We start from the raw sequence: 22,614 nt of genomic DNA, 5'->3' as shown, positions 1-22,614 counted from the left end.
TTTTCCTACACAGTGAGCTAAAACAGCCCAAGTTCTTGGGAATAATTTTGCTTGTTAGCTATTTCCCTCATCTGTTATATCCGAAGATAAGCTGCTTCTCTTCTGGAAAAGTTCTTGAAAGAGCAGAGCTACTGAATTTCTGTAGTGTGAGCCTGGGTGGGTAAAACCCTTGAATTTATCCTGCATTTTGCAAAATTGGAGTATGAGCCAGCTCCACCAGAACACCAGAGGTGTAAGAATGGGGAATATACTGAGGGGATGCTACCTTGTGTTTTGAACATAAGCTGCTTTTGCAGTGGGACAAATTTCATTCTTAAATCTGTTTCCAAGCTTTAGGGAAAAGAAAAAGCAAAGAAAAGGAGATGTCATTTAAAATCCAGAACATGACAAGTATGATTTTGATTGGATGGAGAAGAAGGAAGTGTGGGAACACATTGGTATTAGAACTTCTGCAATATTATCATTGTTGCTACTTTATTCATTGTGTTAAGGCAGTAGGCATGTCATGAGAAAAGACCGTGATGCTCTTCCTATTGTCTCAAATGAAAGAAGCAAGATTATAAATAGCTTGTGCATTAATTGCTTTTTACTTTATTCCTTGACTGAAATTTTTCTTCCTGGCTACAGATTTATTGGAAAAAGTAAGTTGATGTTTGCTTTTGATCAGTTAATTTTGTTTGATTTAATATCTTCTTTGAAATTGTGGATAAAAAAAAAGTCTCCTTAAAAATGATTGCTTAAATGGAAACTGTTTTTTACTTTGACAGAATCGTGTAGTAAGACAAAACCCTGGGGAAAGAAATTATCATATATTCTATGCTCTGCTGGCAGGGATAGAAGAGAGAGAGAAAGGTGAGTGGCAAAGCATAAGTCACACAACTGTAGTGGCTTTCTGCTAGCTGTCAGCCATGGTGACAGCAGTGGAGACTTTAACTGCAGAAACTCACTAACCCAAGCAGAGAAATAGGTTATTTATTCAGCCGGCATTCAGTGAGTGTGAATTTGAGCTCAACTTGATAAAACAACCTGTTTAGTTCAGGAATGTCACTGAGTTGCCGGTAATTTTTCTCCTAGCTTCTGCTGTGGACCTGGGAAAATTACTTGAGGACAAACATGCCTCATTCTGTTCAAGCTGAATATTTTTGCTGGTACTAAATAACTCCACAGCAACAAAGAGAAATAATTTTGGTTCCCCTAATCCTCTCTCATAAAGAATAAATCTGCTGAACAAAAGAAATGACATTTGTATATGTGCAAAATTGCCTAAAGCTGTCTCAGCATCTCCCTTTGGGCCTGCTGTCTTTGCATGCTAAAAAGGAGAGTTAACTCAAATGTGCAGCTAAATAAAGCAAAAACCAGCAAAATAAACTCCCATATCTGATTTTAATATAAAACTTTGTTGTGTTCATCTTCATAATTTCTGAGCAAATGAATTATGAACTGTTTAACTCTGACATGGAAATGTGTGGAGTGCTTTTGTTCTGGGATTTCTTTTTCACTCATTCTTTTTTTTTTTCTCTCCTCATTAGATGCTTTTTACTTATCTGTACCAGAGAACTACCACTACCTGAATCAGTCTGGATGTATAGCGGATAAGACAATCAGTGACAAAGATTCTTTCAAGGAAGTGATTGTGAGTTGTTTCCCTGGTTCTTTATGCTTTAAAAATGCTGGAGGTGAAGATGACAGAGCAAGGGATAAAGCTTTCTTGCGCTTACCTGTTTTTCCATCCTAAAGCTTTGCCCAGATCATGTAGCATCTACTGGGTCAAGCCTGCGGTGCAGCACATGGGGAACAAAGCACCTGGGCTTCTGTGACTCTGTAAACTGCAGCTGGGAAATCCAATTGCATGGAGCAACTTACACAATAGAGTTGAAGAAAATGGAAACACAGATTAAAAACTGGCTCCTGATGGAGTCTTTTTCTGAATGGCTTTATAACTTATACCCACACCAATTAGCTACAGCAATTAGTCTGTGCTGACTGTTAGGATAATTGCTAATTGCTTATCCTATTACCAAAATGCTATGAATTACACTTGAAAAATCAGACAAAATAGTTATATGCCCTTCACCAAACCATTTTTGCTTAGCTGTGTTAATCTCTTTGCCAGATTGACAAATTAATGTGCAGCGGATGCAGCGGTTTGGGTTTTTTTTAGTATTAAAAAACCCCTCTTCTAGCATGGCAGAAGGAGGTGTTGGAGAACTCGGTAACTTCTCTGTATTGTAGTCACGTGCTTAATTTGATTAGCGTGACATTTAATTTGTGCTAATCATGGCGGGGTAGGCAGAGCATGCAGTGGGCTGGGCAGGGGATGCCTGCGTGCTGCCTGCAGCGCGGGCAGGCGTGGGGCAGGGGCTGGGGCTGCCTGCCCAGAGCAGGAGGCAGACAGAAACCCCACAGGTCACCCTCGCCTGTCGCCACCTATTACAGCCATCCCCTTCGCCTATTTTTACTGTGGTGCAAGTCCTGGAAATGTTGCTTAGGTAGAACTTTTTTTGTAGGAGACAGCCAGGGAGGAACTGAACGGTGAGCGCGGGCATGAACTCCTGGTGCTGCCACCTTTCTTAGAGCTCCGTTGTGAAAGGCCTTCTATACAAAATAAACCTTCAAGCTTTATCTCTTCTCTGCTTTTAATTGTGGAATGAGTCTGCGGCTTTTCTGTTTGTAACTGTTGATTTATGAAGGATAAATTGTGTCACGTGTCATCTGTCAGACATCTGCAGTGATCATAACGTGATGAGTCTAAACTATAAGGGTATAAAACTGTGATCTGGTCTCAGACAGGCTCATATTAGACCCAAATTTGGTAAATTCTGGTAATTTTAAGAGGCATACCATTACTTACCCCTTCTATGTCAGAGGAAAGCATACATTCCTCCTCTTGTTTTAATACTTCTTTACATACTTGCTGCTGTCCTCATTTACATAGTTAAGCCTTGATCATTGCCATATTGGTTATTTATAAATTCAACACATTTTATACAGATCTCTTTATCTTTCTCAGTTTTGCTGTAAGCTGTTAGACCACACTGGTAAGATGTGTATTTGGGCTTCATGGCTTGCCCGGAATATACTGCAGAAGGGCTCCTCTGAATTCTCCTTGGCTGAGAAAACAGATGAGCAAATCTTACGTGTTGCTGTGTTTCCTCCCCCATGCCTTGTTATCTACAAGGCTAATTGGCAAAATTTGGTAAATACACAGAGGAGGTTATCAATTACTCATGCAAATTAGTGAAATTGTGTCTGATGCACAGCTCAGTAGGGCGTTCCAATATTTATACAATTTTAATGAAGAATTTGAAAACAAATTACAGCATCCTTAGAGCATCAAAAGGAGATTTCTTAAAATCAAAGTGATTCTTACATGTTCCAAGATGTCCCTGACATGTCTTACGGTGTATTCAATTTGGGATGAAACCAAAAGAATTAACTCCTGCCAGCCCTCTGTCAGTCCTGACTTGCTTTTCTGAGGCCTGACAACACCGTTGGTGGGTTTGTCCTTGTCCCCATTTTTGAGTCCATGTGCATGTTCCTGAAGAAGCTCACCTGTCATTCCAGACTGCCATGGAAGTGATGCAGTTCAGCAAGGAGGAGGTGCGAGAAGTGTTGAGGCTGTTGGCTGGCATATTGCATCTAGGAAACGTGGAGTTCATCACTGCTGGTGGAGCACAGGTGTCCTTTAAAACAGGTGAGAAGGCTGTGCATCCAAATGTACATGTTTCTTAAGGTTGTGAAAGCCATATTCATTGCTAGTATATCTGACCATAGCAATGACAATTACTGAAAGGGTCTTACTGCTTTTTAGCATCTGTAAATGTTGATTAAGATGTTATTTTTGGTTTTTGACAGAAAAGGCAAATTAGTCTGCTGCTGGATGCTGGGTCTTAACTAGGGAAGGCCTTGGGCACATATTTATCCATTAATAGTAATTACATTCCATTTTAATCTAATTCCTTCTTTGGAATATTCTCAAGTTGGTAAAACATAACTGCTCAAGTACGTTCCTTAACTGAGATCTCCACTGAAGGTATCTTTTATTAGAGCTTTCAATACCTCAATTACAAATATAAAAGTATGTGCTGATATGTCTAAAGATTGGCCTGGTGAGCATTTTTACATGTTTGTTCAAATATAGCAATAGAGAGTACTGCTTTATATACTACGTTATAGCAATATATGTATGTAAGAAAAAAATTTCATTGGTTTTCTTTATCCTCATCATCCTGAGGGAAGCTGAAATACATTCATGTGGACAAAGAGTGAATTACTGTTTGTGTCTGGAAAAATATGTTAGTGTAAGCAGTAGATTGTTTGAATTCTTGACATGTAACGTTAAGAGGAAAATAAATATTTGTGACTTGTGATGAATTTCTACTGCTGAATTCCTGCAGTTGTGCATATTTTTGATACTGTGCCTTTTCATGAGCATCAAAAACATATCCTAGAGTTTCTGGTTGTGTTTTTATCTCTAATCCCCATTATTTTAGAAGCATCTTAAATGGTGGTGGTAGTAATAATAAAAATAATGATAACAATAACAACAATAATGCAAGAAATTAGTTTCATGATCTTATACATTTAAGGAAATATTTTTATTCGTGTCTTTCTTTTGCCAGCTCTGGGTAGATCTGCTGAACTGCTGGGGTTGGACTCCACACAGCTAACTGAAGCGTTGACTCAGAGGTCAATGATACTCAGGGGAGAAGAAATCCTAACACCTCTTAGCATACAACAGGTAAAGGTGTCTCAGTTTTGACATGGTTTTATATGTTAAATATAAAAAATATATGTTAAATGTATGGCTTGGTCTTCAAGTCCAGGGAAATCATTGGTCACTCAGGAACAGAAGCTTCCTTCATGCATCATCATTGCTATAAAAAAATACTACATAGGGTATTTTGGGAATGGTATAATTGGACTTTTAGAAATTCTATAGATCCCATCATATCAGTCTGGCCAGGGCTTGTATCTTGGCCCTTGTCATTCTTATTAAGCATGATTGCTTACCATTTTTTTCAAATTCTGATCATGTAGGCTGATAAATATGGACATTTGGGTCAGGTGGGAGTTTTTTAAAATTATCAGCAGAAATAATTTTATTATTTACAAGCAGGAGATTAGAAATAGGCATACGTAACATTATGCTGACGTCTAGGAAGGGGTAAGCTAAGGTGTCATTTCCTACCCTTCTTTTTTCTTCCTCCACATCTTAAGTTTATAATTTCCTAATTTTTGTATGCTTTAGCCTTGAAATGTAACTTTAAAGCCACATAGGTGTACAGCTTTATAACCTACACTGTTAAAGCTTAAATCGTGATGCTATTACTGTTACAAAAACTGTTAAAAACAATTGCTGTCAAGGTACATAGGAACACAAACCTGCTTGCATTATACATTGCTTTATCCTGTGCAGAGGGCACTGACCAGCAAAGCCTGGTAAGTTCTCAGTTACAGGATGATTGATGCATTGTGTATTCCTTCTTTAATGCAGGCAATAGACAGCAGAGATTCTATGGCTATGGCACTTTATTCTCAGTGTTTTGCTTGGGTCATTAAGAAAATCAACAGCAGAATCAGGAGCAAGGAAGACTTCAAGTCCATTGGGATTTTGGACATATTTGGATTTGAAAACTTTGAGGTAGGTTTCAAAAGTTTGTTCAAATGAATTGTATAATATTTATGCTTCATTGTTCTACATTTCATTGTCGTCTTCACTGGAACTTGATTATTAAATACATTACAACTTAAACTAGTTCCTTGTTTGCAAAGTAAAGTACTTGGACTGTATGCTTTTTGTGAAAAATTCTTGTCTCTTTAGGTAAACCGTTTCGAGCAGTTCAATATTAACTATGCAAATGAAAAGCTTCAGGAGTATTTTAACAAGCACATCTTTTCCTTGGAGCAACTGGAATACAGCAGGTAAGAGATACAGATGAAATTTGAAAGAATTTTGAAAATATCAGTATTCACTTGAAATCTGGGTTCCCAGCTACCTTGGCTTCCTTTCAAAATCTCTGTCTGGACCTGTGCAGTTTTTAAAAGCATGCTGATTTTGCTGTAATTTGCAAGATAAGTACATCATCTCCTCCTATTTCTATATTTAAAATAATGTTATCATAGTTCATAAAAAAGCCCTTCTTGTTTTTCTTAGGGAAGGACTAATTTGGGAGGATATTGACTGGACAGACAACGGAGAGTGCTTGGATCTTATTGAAAAGGTAATAAAGAATTTAACACCAGTATCTATTTCTAGTTTTTGTTCTGAGACAGTATGTCTTTAAAATATTTGCCAACAAAAAGAACAAGTGAAAAGAATGATAGATCTTGCATGTTTAAATAGTGAACTTTTAATCAGATTGTTTTTATGCATGGATATATTACAGATAATATTGTAAGATCAATATATGTATCTTGTTAAAGGAACTGTTAACAGTGTATGATTATATACAAAAGCGATATTTGGAGGTGATAAAAAAGAGTAGAAAGAGGTGACAGAGATGATGACAGTGTCTTGCTCCCTTAATGGCTTTTAGGCTGCGGGTAATCTTCATTTGTTACTTGCCAGTTTTGGCTTCATCCATAATTTTGTTTGTGCTCTGGTTTGTGCTAAAGGAACACATAAAAGAGCATGAAGTTTCTGCAGAGCTATTGGTAGGACATTGGCGGCGAGGGGCAGGTGAGGTCTGAGCTCACTGCGTAGGGATGACAGAGCTGAAGTTAGATATCGTTTTGTCCATGTTCACGTCTGCCAGCAGCAGAAGGGGGCTGCCTGGGTTTATCTCTGCAGTGAGGTGTGTGGCTGGGTCAGTTTGGATGACTGCAGGACCGATGGCAGCGGGCAGGGGACCTGGCTGCCGGGACGTGACTGCAGTCAGGACGTCCTGGCTTGTCAGGAGCTGCTCTGGGCCGGTGGGAAGTGGCTTATTAAAATGTGCACCTGGAGAACCGTGTTTTTTTCCGAGAGGCTGTATCAGCCTGAAGCTTGCTGGACACATTAATTAACTGCAGGGTAGCTTGCTTTGTTTACCACCTCTTCTATTAGGAGAAGTTGGGAACATCAAAGGGAATTACGCAGGGGCATATGCAAAGCGACGGGAGGTTGTGTTTCTCGCAGTGTGTAGTTAAATTGTGTATCTTTCGCTGTGCCCCTGGGTGCTGTGGATGCTAAAAGTTTGCATTGATTCAACAGCTAAGCAGATAATTTTATGGAAGAAAAAATTTGGAAAGGCTGTTTACACAAACTCCCCAGATTTAAAGGACTCCTGATCATTGGAAGTCTTGAAGGCTGGGGATGTATTTTGGGGCAGTGTCATTGCAGGCACCTAAAAGATGCCTACATTGGGAGAACTCTCGCCGCTTCCAATAGCTTCTTTTTCTTTATTTTGCCCATGTATCATATGCTGTATGTTTCAAAAGCGGTGTTGCCAGAAAAATAGGATTGCAGTCCTTCTAAGAGTGGGTTTTCAGTCATGTATGGGTGGTTTTGCGCCTCTGTCCACACAACAACTTCAAGGAATGTGGTTTTTTCCAAACTGGGAACAACATCTGTGTCCGTCTAGGCACTAATTCATCTTCTGCCTCTTCTTGTTGTTCTAGAAACTGGGGTTGCTTGCACTCATCAATGAAGAGAGCCATTTTCCTCAAGCTACTGACTCCACCTTGCTGGAGAAGTTGAATATCCAGCATGCGGTATGTGATGTTTTGCTCACATTTTCTGTGCAAATTATGGAGAGTCTCTTTGCTTCTGTAGAAATTTATGATTCAAATATATAGATGCATAGTTATAGAGGCTGTTTTGGACGTGATCCTACTTCCATAGCAATCCATATCATTGGCTGTTAAGAATGAATCAGTTACCTGGGAGAACATATCCTTGTTACTGTCCAGTTAAGTGTCTCCATATTGGTGAATAAGCCAAATTCAGCTCCTAGAGCTCTGAAAACCTGCAGTAACTCAAATTACTTGGATCTTCAAGATCCCTTGATTTAATGAACTGTTCACCTTGATGTCATTTACTGAAAGGTTGCTGTTTCCTCTGTCCAGATTAGCGTTACCTTTTTTTGTGATCATAGAATTATTTTCGAGAATTTCTGGGGTACAACCATATCCACCAATCTTCATAACTGCCAGTTTAAGACAGAGCCTTCTTTTCCAAAGTGCCTTTAATAGATGGTTCTGCCAGATGGGTTTAGGTTTAGTATAATGCCTTTTTAGATACCATAAATCTGTTATTACTGCAGTTGAAGCAGCCCAGACTAACAAATCCTATTATCGTTATAAGTTGGTTGTTTGCTTTTGGAGCACTAATCTTGCAGGGAGTTCAGTGGAAGACAATGGTTTGTTTAGGTCTGGGCTGAGAAGATAATGTGACCCTTTGTATCATTCCGCTCCCTGACTGCTGCCTCCCCCCCCAATATTTTTCTCTTTTCTTTCCCCTCCAATTAGAACAATCCTTTTTATGTAAAACCAAGAGTTGCCGTTCACAACTTTGGAGTGAAGCACTACGCTGGGGAGGTAATTTTCTTTTCTTTATTTGCTGAAATTATTCCAAACAGAGTTTCCATTAGCTTAATTTTACCCTGAGGCTGCTCAAAATTAACTAAGGCGCTCTGTTCCCTCGGCACTTTTTACAGCACCGCTCTTGTGAGAGGTGCCTGACTACGCGGCTCCTTGTTTGAACCAGCTCTGTTTCCTGCTAGGTCCAGTATGATGTCAGGGGGATCTTGGAGAAGAACAGAGATACTTTCAGAGACGATCTCCTGAACTTGCTACGTGAAAGCAGGTACGTTTCTGCGACTTTTGTTTAGGACCTGTTGTTAAGGGGTGTCCTATCACCTAATTCTGCCAGTGTTTACGTTCTATCACTTAATTCTGCCAGGGCTTATCACCTAATTCTGCCAGGGTTTGAATATGTTAGATGTTGCGCAGCATCAGACCTTGACAGAGTTGAAATGAGGATATAAGAAGTATCAGAGGTGCCTGTAAGCAGATCTGATGGTAATCGGTTCTCACAAAGTCTGGTTTTCCCACATGGTGCAATACTTCGTCCCTGCTCAGTCCAGGGGGTTTCTAGAGAGCTCGCTTGCTGCTCGGTAGCGAGTAAGGATGCTGAAAGCTGGGGATGGTTTTTAACTGTTTCAGGGTAGTGTGCATTCCTGTTTTTTTTTGCTTCATGTACAGCCTGATTTGCTTGCATTTCTGGCATTCGCTAATTTGGTTGAAAGCTTAGAGCCGAGGACCTACCACCGTGCAAATTGCCATATAGTAATTGCTTCAAAGGGAGAATTTCTCTAAAGAACTATGTTACTGAAAGGCTGAGCTTGGATGTCTTTGTTACCTGCTCCTCGTCATTCTGCTGTGTGAGGTCTCGGGATCCCTGCAGTGGTACCCTGTCAGCTGGAGCGGTACCACGTCCCTTTTTGGAGACGTACAGTTGAGACTCTGGGGCGCACAGAAGAGGAGGGAGCTGAGTCCCAGGTGTTGCTGTCTCAGATGCTGCCTTCACCCATCCTGTCCCATCATCATCCTGCCTTGCTGTGGGAGTTGCTTGTTTGTGATCCCCTTAAGCCCTTCTGTGCAGGGGGAAACTCTTAATGAGCATTTCCCTCTCTCTGTTGTTTGCTCTGGTTTCATGACAAGTCTCACATAACATCTGTCAACTGAAGTATGTAGGTAAAAGTAATAAATGAATTAAAGCTGCTGGGCCTGGTTTTGCTTTTGCACCGACATCTGTCTGGAGCTCAAGTTAAAAGGTCTGTTTTTCTGTAGAAGTGGTGAGAGGAGGATACCTGACTGGTATGGTATGGTATGGTATGGTATGGTATGGTATGGTATGGTATGGTATGGTATGGTATGGTATGGTATGGTATGGTAGAAAACAGTATACACAGCTGGTATCTGAAAGTGAAGCTCATGTGGGTGGTTATTTTGTGTTATGTCCCTGAACAAGCTGAAAGTCTTGGTTTTTAGTCTTTATTCAGGTACAGTTCCTATTACAGTCAGCTGGAGTTTTGGTTGAGTGAGTGGAGTAAAATGCAGTAAAGACTCTGGGACTTCACACTTCGTTTCCCTAATGATGTGTTACGAGTGGAGAAGAAAGAACATCCTTGTTTTGTTTTGCTTTGCTTTGGTTTGGGGCTCTTTTTTCTTCCGTTGCCTAAATTCTTCAAAGGCAAAATCTGTTGCTTATTAAAGATTATGGATAAATTCAATAAGCATTTTTTGGATGGAGGAGCCATTAAGAGACAGTGCTTTCTTTACATTCTATAGTGATAAATCTCATAGTCTGTTAAGATATACATTAGAGATATTCTTTTTCTTTCCCATTTCAGTCTTGACTTCATCTATGATCTATTTGAACATGTTTCAAGTCGCAACAATCAAGACACTCTTAAATGTGGAAGCAAGCACCGAAAACCCACTGTCAGCCTCCAGTTCAAGGTTAGTTAATGTGTCGGCTCCGCTCTGTAGCTAATCAGTGATAGATAAACCCTGTTCAGTAAAGAACAGCTGCAGATTAAAACAGGCGAAGCTTCAGCATCAAAACATTGCTGTCTCTCCTATGAAACTGCACTTGCTGATCAACTGATGAGCCATTCTAGCTAGCTTCAAGCAGACACTAACTTTAGCATTACACCATCCGCTCAAAACTCCTGTTGCTTTCCACTTGCTTATTTGTCTTATTTTAAAGCTCATCTGTGAAGTTGGTCTCTCTCATCCTAGTTTTCATTTCTAACCTAAAACCAACCCACAAAATCACACAAAGCCTTGCAGCAGTGCCTGTGTGCTAAGAAAAATAGGTGCTGAATAAATACCTCATTAAGGTGTTGCCTTGCTTTTTTGCTTGAAGTGGAAAGGATTTTTATTAAACACTGTTTTGTGAGGCTTTATAGCCCTGCCATCAAAAATGGCACCAAATTGAAATCTAGCATAAAGTCTATCTGCAAATTATTTAAAAGAGAAAGATTGGCACAAAACCTTTTCTAAATTGCATGGGTACAAGTCTGGATTAGTTGTCTTTCATTTTGTTTGAGTTAATATACATTTGCACTGTTCATTCACTTTTTTTTTTAAAAAGGGAGCAGACTCAAACCCCTTGGGGGCAGATTTTATCCTAATAGACTATTACTAAGTGTTGGACAGAACAGCAAGGAGTGTATGCTGGGGCACACACAGTGTCTTTTATTAAAAAACACTAATGTTATATTCCTCAGACAGCTTGCTTTGTGTTGCTGTCGCTTGTCTCAGACAATACCCACTTCTTGTGCTGAGGTGGTATCATTTGCTAGTTCTCTGAGATAGCAGAAGGTACTGTTTCCACTTTTGTACCGGTGCAAAGTAGACCTTTAAGATCTTACTGTATAAAAATTGACCGTATTTTTGCACCCACTTCGCAAAGTAGAACATGATGTACAGTTCTTACTCTTCTCCATCAGGGCCCCTGGACAGCATAAAGCATGATATAACATGAAATCAAAACATTGTTGCCTCTTATCTAAAGCTGCAGTAACTGACCATTCACCAGCTGGGATGCTTTACAAGAGGTTGACCTTCCTATCATGCCGGCCCCAAAGAATTAGGTTGGGTGTTTCTTCCACGTTTTAAAGCCTTCCAGGGATTAGTCCATCTCATTTCAACTGAAGATAAGAACTTTGCCCTCACAGTTTTATTCTCATGATAGGTTGGTTAACTCTTCTTTTCATTTGACAGTCTGCCTAATGCGGGCCCGGGGGTGCACGCAGAATAGCTGGGGTTAGATACCATCTGTTTCAGCCTATTGCTTAAAGCAGGGCAAACTTCAGATTAGCTCGTCACCTGACAGTGAGTTAGAGGCGTGTGGCACTGTGCAGAATCTGGCTGGCTGTACCACAAATCAGTGTGAAAATAGGTTAAATCATTTTTGTGTAAACTGACCAACTTTCCCGATCCGTGTCAGTTGTAGCCTGTGTTGAGAGAATTGGCTTAGTTGTCCGTAGATGTTGAAATGTTCACACAGGTTTAATTACAGATGGAGCCTTTACTTTTTGAAGCTGTAAATATTTGTCTTTGCACGAAAATATTTGTCTTTGTATCTTCTGGCTGTTTAATGTTTGCTGCCCTGGAGTCCAGGTCCATGGGCTGGCAAAGGCAAACGAAGCAAGAACTATCACTGATGTTCCCAGTCACTTCACCATTTGCTCCCTTTGCTCTGTACCAACTCCTGTGCACCCCTTTATCACTTCATGTTTAATCATCAAGAAAGCCTTTGGTTTGCAGATTAAAGCAAGAATTTGTTGTAACAGACTGCCATTGGCAGTTTCGCTCCAAAACGTAAGGTAGGACACAGAGTGTTGCTCCTTTAAAAAGTGAGTTTTCTGTCTCCTTGGCAGCCTGCTCTGTATTCTCTCCACTGCCTGGCACGCAGTGCTGCCTTTGAGGGGCGAAACAGTGTCACCTGTATGACCCTGCAGAGCCTGGGCTCCCCTCCTCTACAGTCATTTGTATCTCTGCAAAGTAAATGCAAGACTTCAGTTTAAAATGATTTATTATGCTTAATCATACAGAATGAGGCACGTTGGAATAAGATATGGAATGACGGCTCGGGCAGGAAAGGGGTGGATGTGTAATTAAAGTAATAATCATAAAAGGACTGAGCGATTTTTGTGATTTTTATCTTCAGGCTGAGGTTCAGACAGTTGATAGTCTAATGTGTATTGGGTCATTCAAAGTTCTAAAACTAGGAAAAAACCCATGTTTTCTTCTATGTTTTTTTAGCTGAACCTTATAATCTTTCTTTTTATTGTTAAAAGTAATTAGCTATCACATGAAATAACCATGAAACTGTCTGCTTAGTGCTGTTAATGTTGGATTTCAGTAAGATGTGTTTTCTTTACCACTCCATCCTTCACTCAGTTTTTGTTAATTTCAGGAGGAGGGCATGTTAAAATCCAGTATTGATAGAACAGTGTCTGCTGTATTCTAAAGTAACTCTTTTTTTCAGAATTTTTAAATATTTTTTTCTACCCTCTTGTTGACTTATGTTTATTATCAAAGTGTCCTTTTCACAAGAAAGGTTGAGACTGCACAGGAGGGAGGAACACCCTGTGCACAAAATGCTGCTGATGGCAGAGAAAGTGCAAAATGAGTGGGTATGAGGTGGCTGAAATGAAAAGAGGAAATCTGGTTTTGTGGGTATTTCAGTTTTACCTTAGGCCCCTTATCCCTCCTTTTGCCTTGCTCGAGTGTAGCAGTTTGGGAGTGTGGATCCTAAGTCTTAAGCAGTCATTCAAAAGGTCCTTGGAACAGCAACTTCCCAATTTGGTGTTTACTTACGAACAGTTTTCTTCGTATCGATCTGTGTATCTTGTTCACTAAAAAACCTTGATGACAGATTTCATCAGAAGAGAAGAACACGCAGGAATTGATTCTGTTTGTTCACAGTAAGAGGTTCCATGGTAGGGTAGTGTCTGGTGTGTGCCACTAGGTGTTGCAGTTAGATACTGCCTGCAACGCCAAGCTGCAGGAGCTTTTGCTGGGGTACCTTGCTTCTACAAAAAGTCAGCTTGTGAAGTGCTGTCTTCTTTCTACCTGTGTTTTAGGAATCGCTTCATTCTTTAATGGCGACGCTGAGTTCTTCAAATCCTTTCTTTGTTCGGTGCATCAAACCCAACGTGCAGAAGGTAAGATTTAAAGTCGCGCCTGTCTTTTCTATATGTCTTAGGCCTGATCTTTTGCTGCCTGTCTGTTCTTTTTACTGCTGTGTGAAGCAGAGGGTAGTGTTCTTCCCTGAGTTTGTAAAAGGCTCTGCAAGGTAAGGTGCTGGGAAAGGCTTTTGATTTTTTTTTTTTGCACATGGGCCATGTCTTTGGGCACCTTTTTAATAGTCATTGCTCACAACTCTGATAAATGACTGGCTCTGAGGATGGTTTTAAAAGGAAGGTAACTCTCTGAGAGCCTTTTTAGGAAGAAGATGTCAAAACTGCAAAAACTCTAGCACTGCTAGAGGCAGTGAATAGTGGTGCATACAGCAAAACTGGTGTGAATGACCGACTCTCTGTCATCAGATTCAGTTTTTTCAATTTTTGTACAATTCCAGGTGCCTTCATGGTGGCTGTTCTATTCTGTTACAGAATTTTGTTTTTAAAACAGACTTGGAAAATGAAGCTTGCTGTATCAATTTGTCTTGAGTCACAGATAATGAAAGGCAATGTCTAGACTTAGATTTGTTGGAGGACTCTCTAGAAATGAAGCGATAATGGTGTAGTAATCCCTGAAGTTAATATTGTTAACCTGGTCCTGATATGCTCAGGTTTTACCCATCTGGTTTTGGCTTTATAGCCCGTTATTCAGGAACGGTCTGCTTATGTCAAAAATGCAGCAGGCAGAGATGCTAACAAATCTGGTTTATGGTTTTCACATGGCAACTTAGAAATAGGTGACTTAGCTGTAAACCCACTCTTCTATGTTACATTTTTCTGGGAAGTCTGGTTAATAAGGACACGAACACATCAAAACTGACAGATTTCATTGCAGGTTTTTGTATTATCTGGGCAGTACATCCTCCACTGTACATGTTTTCAGTTACTAACTGTTAACTCTGCTTTTGCACAGTTGCTTGTGGTGTGTCAAATAACATGCAGATTGTGGGCACTTCAGCACGAGGGAGTAGCCTGGAAGTGAGTGAGCCCTGCTTTCTGCGTCCTGAAGTGCAGCTGCCAAGTAGCCAAACCCCATGGATGACAGTGCCTTGGCCAGCAGCTGGGGTCTGGGAGCCTCTGTGTGTAGCAAAGCTCCTGATCACTGAGGAAGGGCAGATCTGAAAAGCTTGTTTTCTTCCCGGATCCCGTTTTAACCTGGAAGCCTCATGACCCTCATAAAGCCCACCTGCTGCCACCGGAGTATAAGAAAAATTTCAAGAACTCACACATTTTCTTTATTTGTCCTTTTGCATCCGAGTAAGGCTCATCTCCACAGTACCAAAGTCACAAGGACTGGCCATGGTTGATGCCAGAACCAAGCGCTTGTTGCATTTCCATAGCAAGGCAAACACTTGAGTTCCCACTCCCATGTTGCTCTACCAGTCTTTTCTCACTAGAACGCTCCATCCTTGACAAATTTGGCATATGCTTCTGTATCTGCACATATATTTTACTATCATTAAAGCAAAGTTCTCACAGAATGAGCAGCTGTGCAGGCAGAAGGGGCTTGAGACAGCCTCCGTCTTAGGAAACCACATCTAATTGCAGGAGTGCATGCAGGAACAGATTGGGAAATTCCTGCAGACAATCCCTTTCAAAGTACGTATAAAATATCACTGAAATCTTACACAGAAATGTTTGTGCTTGTTTCCCATTTGCTTTAATTTGATTGCAAAGGTAACAATTCAATGGCTTTACCAAATGAGAAATCCTATTTGAAGAACAAGAGTAGAGAGAAGAGTCACACAGTTTACCTTTTTAGCTGTTTCACTAGAAGACTTGATGGAAAATGAGAAGAAAAGCCATAGGTAATACTGGTTGATGGAATTCTTCGCTCAGGGAAGTGTTCTCAAAGTGCATTTTTATTTTGTTTTTTTTTGGTGTGCACCGCTCTCTGTTCCTCCCATGTCTCACAAACCAGTAAGTTTTAGTGCCAGTGTTGCGATGTTGTTGGTGTTGCTCCTTCTGCAACGGTGCAGGTACAGACACAGGCATGTGAAGGGCATCTGGCTTCTCTGTAGCTCAGCTGGATTCTGTGGATGCACATCACATTACATGTTTCAGAGTTTAGCCCATCATACAACTTGTTGCTGCTTTTCAGTCAGAGAAATAAGGTGAGTCAGTTTGTGTAACCAGCACAGCTCAGAGCCACGTTAGCTGTGCACGGACTACCAGAGATTACTGCATAGGTGACTGACAGTGCAGGGTTGGTTAGAAATGTAACTGTTTGAAACTTTCAGATGAGCTGCTGAAACGGAGAAACTGGGATTGAAAGACAGTAAAAGTCTTCACTGAGCATCTTCCTCTGTGTTTTTATCCATAGTTTTTACTCTGTGGTGACGGTGATATGGAATGATAAAACGTCACTCTTCAAAAAGTACTTAAGTGGTGCTTGCCAAATAACAAATGATGTGAAAGACAGGGGTCTTTTAATTGCTTTTTTTGAAATGTGCAGTGTTAAAGGACCAGAGAGAGTGGGCAGGTTGTATTATCGGGAGTAAAGCCTCTCAAGCTGCCCTTTGCCCTCTGGGTTGAGTACAAATAGGTGACACTCCTGTTGGCGAGCATCCCCTGTAACTGGAGGGGAGGAGCTGGTGGAGCTTGAGAGCTGTTTTATTCTGGAAATATGCATGAATTCTGTAAGTCAATGAAGTTCAGCAGATGGAAGACAAATTCAAGCTTTTGAAAAGCAGAACGTGCAGCAGACAGTACTTCCTCTGTGCTTCTAGACATTGAAGTGTACTCATGTTGGATAAGAGATATGATAATTTACAGTAATTATTTGATTTTTTTAATTGATCAAAAATTTAATTTTTAAAATGTTACAGTAGCAAGCAAAAACAATTCAGCATATGCAGTAAACCACTGAACATTTACATATCAAAGCAGATTCTACACTCATTAGAGCAATTTCCTGAAGGGAGCGCACAGAGTACGTGACCTTTTGTCACAAGACGTTTCAGCGAGCAGGCCTCAGACAGAAGAACAGAGGACCCATTAATCTTTGGGAGACCCCCGAACAATCGGCCCGTCTGTTTTCGCAGTTTCCAGTCTGTTCTGAACTAGTCATAATGTGGAAACTTTTCCACCTGGCATGCTTAATGAGCGTTTTCTGCTAATGAAGGGTCTTTCTCCTCAGCTCCCCATATCTCCAGCGCAGCTTGCAGAACTATCTATCATTTCATCCTTTTGAACTTTGGCACATCTTTCTCTGTGTCTTGGTCTCATGTTTCTTTTTGTGCCTCCTGTTCTACTCGATAATGATTCCTCCCTGCAACCTTGTCTTTTCTGGGCTCTATCTATCATTTTGTGTACCTTAAGTTAAAAAAACAAACAAACAAACAACAACACACAAAAAATTGGAACAAAAAATGGAAAACAAAAAAGACTCTTTTTAAAATAAGCTATAACCATTGTTACAGCCATCAGCTGGACACTTCTAGCAGCTTGCTGCTATTAATAAAGTTGCTAAGCCTTGGTGCTGGTCAGGAGACAGTTCACGGTCAATTTAAGATCTGAACTTCCTATGCAAGCAGTTTCAAAGGCAGAAATTTTCCTGTTGGCCAGAAGGAGCCAGCCTCAGGCAGGTTGGCTCAAGTGCCTTCTCAAGTTCCCTTCTCCATTTAGGATTTTTCTTCAGAAAATGTATTGGCATAATCATTGCGAGTGGCCCCCACCTCTAGCATCTGCATGACCTCATCTGTACTAGTCTCTTAAAACCGCGTCTCTTAAAATCGCAGTCTCTTAAAAACTGCTTCTGTAATTCCCTGTTCTTCAGAGACTTCAGCAGGTTGAGATGCGGCTGTTCTGTCACGCATGTAGATAGGTACATCCACTTCTCTTTGGTTACACATCTAAGTCCAGTTTTGTCCTGATAGGCAAAATCCTGGCTTGATTAGAGTTGGCATGAAATATGTGAGGTAGACAAGAATTTCACTTTTTTTTTTTTTTTTTTAAGAAGCTTTGGTTGGTGTATGTCACCTGAACAGGACTGCAGGCTTTCTGCTAATCTCCCTGTCTGCTCATTTATTGTCTGTCTCATTCCTCTGTTGCAGTGATGGTCTTGCCATTGGCAAGCTCTAAGCTGCCTTCTCTGAAGCTTTTGAGCTCTGAAGGGGCAATTCTCTTTCTCTGCAGGTTTTTTTATATTAGTTTTTTAATCTTGAGATGTAATTAGGTAGGGGACAAATGAGACAAAATTAAACCTGTATTGTAAACTTACTGCAGGGTAGGGGTTATGGGGAGCAACAAGAAAAGTGAAGCTAGTAATAACTTTGCAATTCAAAGGAAGGCTGGTAGAAAAAGGTCTGTAATAAATTCTGTAAGGCTTACTGCTGCTGAGGAGTCCTATCATGCTCCATATTCATTCTGGGAAAATTACTATCAAGGCAATAAGGTTGCTAAAGTCGCTTCTGGGGACAGAGCCATTTAAAGGGATCAAGGTATGGCTATTGGCACCTGCAGTGTACTTTGAGGCATTGGTCATTAATAGCCATGAGACGCCCTGGAATGGCAAGCAGTATGTCCCCTAATACGAAATAAGATGCAAACCTATTTCACTTGGCGTCTGAATTAAACTTGTGCTCTTAAAATAGCTCTGAATCATTACAAAGGTAAGTATAGCATGATACCAGTCTAAACACCAGTTAGAAGTACAGCTCAGGAATGCAGTACAAAGGAATGATTGAGAGGACAGCTTGGCCCCATCTGCGAGGATGATTGTGTGCAGGGTGTGGAGCAGGTACAAGTTCAGTGAATGCAGCATGTGAACTGCTCGTCAAGCTGGAATTGTAGAATTGTCATATGGAGACTTGACTGTATGAATTTTACTGAGTTGGCCTTGGAGAGAGATTTTTTGTCAGAAATACGGGTAAGAACAGTGCAAGTCTAAAGCTGCATTGGGAACAGCACTGACACAAAACCTTGAAAGATGCAGGGAGGGAAACTCTGAGCTTCAAGGATATTCTACTATACCTTCAGCACAGGATTGCTAAGCATCTGGATACAACTTTACTTTTAGAAGTCTTTATTAAAAAAAAAAATCCTTAAAAAAATGGTCCAGCTTCAAACTTCCATGCACATCCATCCTGCTGTGGTTGTATACCAAGCAAGTGCTTTATACACCAGCCTCAGTCACTCAGCAGACTCTGGCTCTCCTGACTGGGGAGTAGATGCCTTTGTGGGTTTTTAAAGACGCTGAGCCCAGCAGTTCAAAGCTAAAAAGTGTTAGGCCCTAAGTAGAGACGTCTTTATGGTTTACTCAGTTGCAGAGCCCTGGGGTAGCAGCCCTTCTGCAGGGAACCTGCAGTGCTCTCTGGTACCGGGAGCTAGCAGATCACAGGGTAGGTTTTACTTGCTGTCCATAAGAAAAAGGGAATAGAAAGCCTGATCATCACACTAATAGCTACTCTGTCATACTGCAAAAGTAAACGAAATAGATTTTATGGCCCAGATACCGCTGCTGGGTGTGTGTGGTGCTATCTGTAGAAAGTTAAGGTTTAGTAGCATTCATTTACAGCTGTATAAGCAGCTCATGTATTAGAGATCCTTATTGCCTGTTTTAAAAACCTCTCTTTTATCTCAGTTGTTCTCAATAAATAATTGTTTTAAGAAGGCTTTCTGGCTGCCAGTTGCTGCTGTGATTGCTTCTGGAGGAAGCAGAGCCACAGGCTCTGAGCAGAGCTTGGGCTTGCTGGGGCAGCCTGGGTCAGGCTCGGGGAGCTGCTGTTTGGGCGCATCCTTTGGGAGGAGAGCCACCATTTCCCCAAAACACAGCGTGTTGGCCCAGTCTCATGGGTCAACAAGTGCATGGGGCCAAATACAAACTATCCTTAACTCTTTAACTAGTTCATAAGGCATTATTGTTGGTGACCAGGAAGGCGCAGTCGTAAGGTGTGGCATCGTGCCGGGCCAACGCCGCTTAATTCAGCTGCCGGGATCTTGTCGCCTTGGGTTTTGCAGAATTACGCAGCTTCAAATCAAGACTTGTGGAGTATGTCCCAGCTGCATCATTTTCTGGCACATCACTGGAGTAATTAGGTCAGGCACTGGAAGACTCCTTAGGTAAAAGCGATAAGGAGAGTGGGTGTGAGGAAGGCAATCGCTCCTGCTCACGAAGTGCCGGCAGTGATGTTACGTGCGGATCTGAACCGCTGGCTGAAAGAACAAGACGATTCCTGCCAGGAGTTTGGTGCTGCTCTGGCAGTGCCTGTCTGCCGTGTCGCCTCCCCGGGGTGGCTGCCATCGCTCCTGCGGCGCGGCGTGTCGGGTATGCTGCCCGGCAGCCACTGGGCTGTCCCTTTGTCCCCATCGCAGAGCGTCGCTGCTGGCTGGGCTGAAGTAGGTCATTCCGCTCTCCAGGCAATTGCCCAGACAGGCATGTCCTTCTTCTTCATCAAGGTTTGTTGTTTACTAAGCAGGGTTGACGAGGTATCCCTTTGCTAAGTTTGTCTTTCAGCCACCGGGGCATGAGTTTAAAATTGAGATGTTTAAGGCTGGGGATGGAGAGCTGAGATGGGGTGCTGCTGCGGGGGGGGGCAGGCGCTGCGCTGTAAAGATTGCATCCAACTCCAGGCAGTTCAGGCAAACAGATTTTTGCATGTTTTGCAGCACGTACATGCGCGGTTGCCAAGTCTCCTGGAAAGACCATTTGGTAGGACTCTGTCCACAAGTGGTAAGAGTAATTTCTTTGCACCTCAGAGAGTAACTGCGGTAGTGTGTGCTGGTGAGCAGGGTGGAGGGATGCACACGGAGCAAACGCTGCTTCAGGAGGGACTGGGGAGGAGGTGGGTGGAAAACCAAAGTACCAGAACAATTCTGGGGAAAAAGAAAATACCTAGAGGTGGGGTATTTTTGAAGTGCAGCACCTGCTGTGTAGTTCAGTGTAGTACTTAGAAGTGAGAAGAATTTTGGCTGCTGCAGCAATGGATCTTTCAGCAGCAGAGAGGGTCTTGCTGCCTCCAGCTGACTTCAAGCACTGCAATAATTTTGCGTTTTGTGCCACCTGTTGGATTTTTTGTGTTTTATGGATTCCTTCAAATGTGATTGTGTGACATGGATGGGCATTCGTGGAACTGCAACTAGTGATCCCAAGTCTGAAGTATTTGCTTTTTTATAAATACCGAGCAAAGGAGTTGGCTTTTCTTCCTTCTTGTGCACTCTACCAAGTATTTGAATTGCATGCATTGTCATGCAAATGTATGCACAGAAAAAGTGTGTACTTCATCAAGCTTTGGAAGTTTTCTTTTTTAACTACAACAAAAAAAGTCCCCCCACATCTCTAGATGGCAATTTACATTCAAATCCTGTTTGCTATGTTCTCATGGTAACTACTGCGAGGGAATATGCACAGTCCATGATAAATAGACATCCTTAGAGCTCCAAAAGCATCGCTGGGGTACAGAGTATTGTTCTCTAGCAAAAACTTTTAACGTTCATAACTCCCTTGCTAAACTGTGTCTTAGGGCATTTTGTGCATTTTTATCTCTTAAGGTTTAGGAATTTGTTGGCTGTGAAATATATTTACATTCTTGATGCCTGTGAGGTGAGATTAGCCCTCGTGTCCTGTTAGTCAGGAATATCTACAGCGATTGCTGTAGAGCCAGCCCTTGCTAGGCTTGACTTCCTTTGAGTAGCAGCAGGAATGAATTAAGCAAGTACAGCCAAAGATATCACATGAAAGACTTGAAATACCAGTGAGCTGAAGAAAGCCCTGTTCTCTCTGTGTGTGTGTGTGTGCGCGCAGAGCTGCAACTGCTAAAGATTCAGTTTTTCACAATGGGCGAGCGCTGAAGGTGAAAAAGCCTTAAAAGGTAAGGGGTTTAATTCATGCAGGTTTTTTAATAATTTTAATCTTGCATGCTTAGGGGTGTAGTGGGCTTGTAGAAAAAGAAAAGAAAGTGCCTGGAGTTTGAGCAAGCCGTACTGGAAGCGTTTTTGGACTTGTCGTTTCCTTTAAAGGGGGTAAATGCACGCAGAATCGAGTTAATTAAAAAAACGGCTAAATTTACTGGTCTAATCGTATTTTTGAACGCCAGGAGAGCTTTGTTGCCAAGCAGTCTGCTTTAATAAATCACACTCTGTTTGAAAGTTAAAGGGGTGATTGTTCACAGAGCTTGGAAAAAGTCAGCAGAAGCAGAGCTGTGTGTGCAGAGGGGGGAAGAGCCGTGTTGTAGTGATGGGCTGCTTTCTGGAGAAAGATCTTGTCTGTTGTTCAGCAGCCTGTGGCGTAGACTCAGGAAAACCAGCTCTGTAAAGTTTAGGATGATAGTATTCCTGTAATTTATTAAGGCATAAGGCTGTAGTTTTGCTTTGATTACATAAGAAAGAACACTGGGGATGAGTGTGTTTGGGGGTGGGGGGAGTCCAGCAAGATGTTTGCAGCACCCAAAAGTCTAAATTAATTTTGTAGTTTTACTGGAGAAACTTGATAGGGGACATTTGCAAGAGTAATTTTTTTCCATAGAAATACACAAAACGGAATATGCCTGGAAAAAAAAATATAATTGCAGTAGTAATGGAAAGGACACCACAACAGCAGTATATTTTCACTTTGTTTTCTGTGTCAACTCCCCCGATTCTGACCCCAGTGAAATAAACCCCCCAACCCAACTCAGCAGGTAAAATAGCTCTATTCTTCACCTGATTGCCTTTGCTTCTGGGATCTGCATTTTCTTCCTTGCTTTCCCACTTAAAGAGCTTGCCTCTGCAAACATTAGAATTCAGCCACAGGGTAGAAAATTAGGATAAAATTGCTTGGGAGAACCTGTTACGAAGGGAATGGGTTTGATCCTGCATCATTGAAGTCTATGGGAGTTTTACTCTGGTCTCAAGAAGAGGAACCCTAGATTTGCCTTGCAAATCTAGGTGGAGGAGATATGATCTGATAAAGAACCTATGAGACTGGGAAAGGGGGTTCTCATAACTTGTAGTT

The 22,614-nt window shown here is 41.4% G+C and overlaps 1 protein-coding gene across 1 annotated transcript in view; it reads left to right on the top strand.

Moving 5' to 3' along the window:
* MYO10 (myosin X) overlaps positions 1–22,614 on the top strand; it is a 163,893-nt gene that overhangs the window by 94,282 nt on the left and 46,997 nt on the right. Inside the window, exons 7-19 of the mRNA XM_014941048.1 lie at positions 628–641; positions 768–852; positions 1,530–1,633; positions 3,565–3,694; positions 4,623–4,741; positions 5,498–5,644; positions 5,825–5,925; positions 6,158–6,224; positions 7,603–7,695; positions 8,452–8,520; positions 8,706–8,788; positions 10,338–10,446; positions 13,584–13,664. Of these exons, the coding sequence (XP_014796534.1) occupies positions 628–641; positions 768–852; positions 1,530–1,633; positions 3,565–3,694; positions 4,623–4,741; positions 5,498–5,644; positions 5,825–5,925; positions 6,158–6,224; positions 7,603–7,695; positions 8,452–8,520; positions 8,706–8,788; positions 10,338–10,446; positions 13,584–13,664 (1,202 nt within the window). The remainder of the gene's footprint in view (positions 1–627; positions 642–767; positions 853–1,529; positions 1,634–3,564; positions 3,695–4,622; positions 4,742–5,497; positions 5,645–5,824; positions 5,926–6,157; positions 6,225–7,602; positions 7,696–8,451; positions 8,521–8,705; positions 8,789–10,337; positions 10,447–13,583; positions 13,665–22,614) is intronic.

Source organism: Calidris pugnax, unplaced genomic scaffold (assembly GCF_001431845.1).
Source record: "Calidris pugnax isolate Ruff unplaced genomic scaffold, ASM143184v1 scaffold8, whole genome shotgun sequence".
Lineage (NCBI taxonomy): Eukaryota > Metazoa > Chordata > Aves > Charadriiformes > Scolopacidae > Calidris > Calidris pugnax.
Note: the sequence above shows the minus strand (reverse complement) of the source record. Positions and strands in the feature narration are given on the sequence as shown.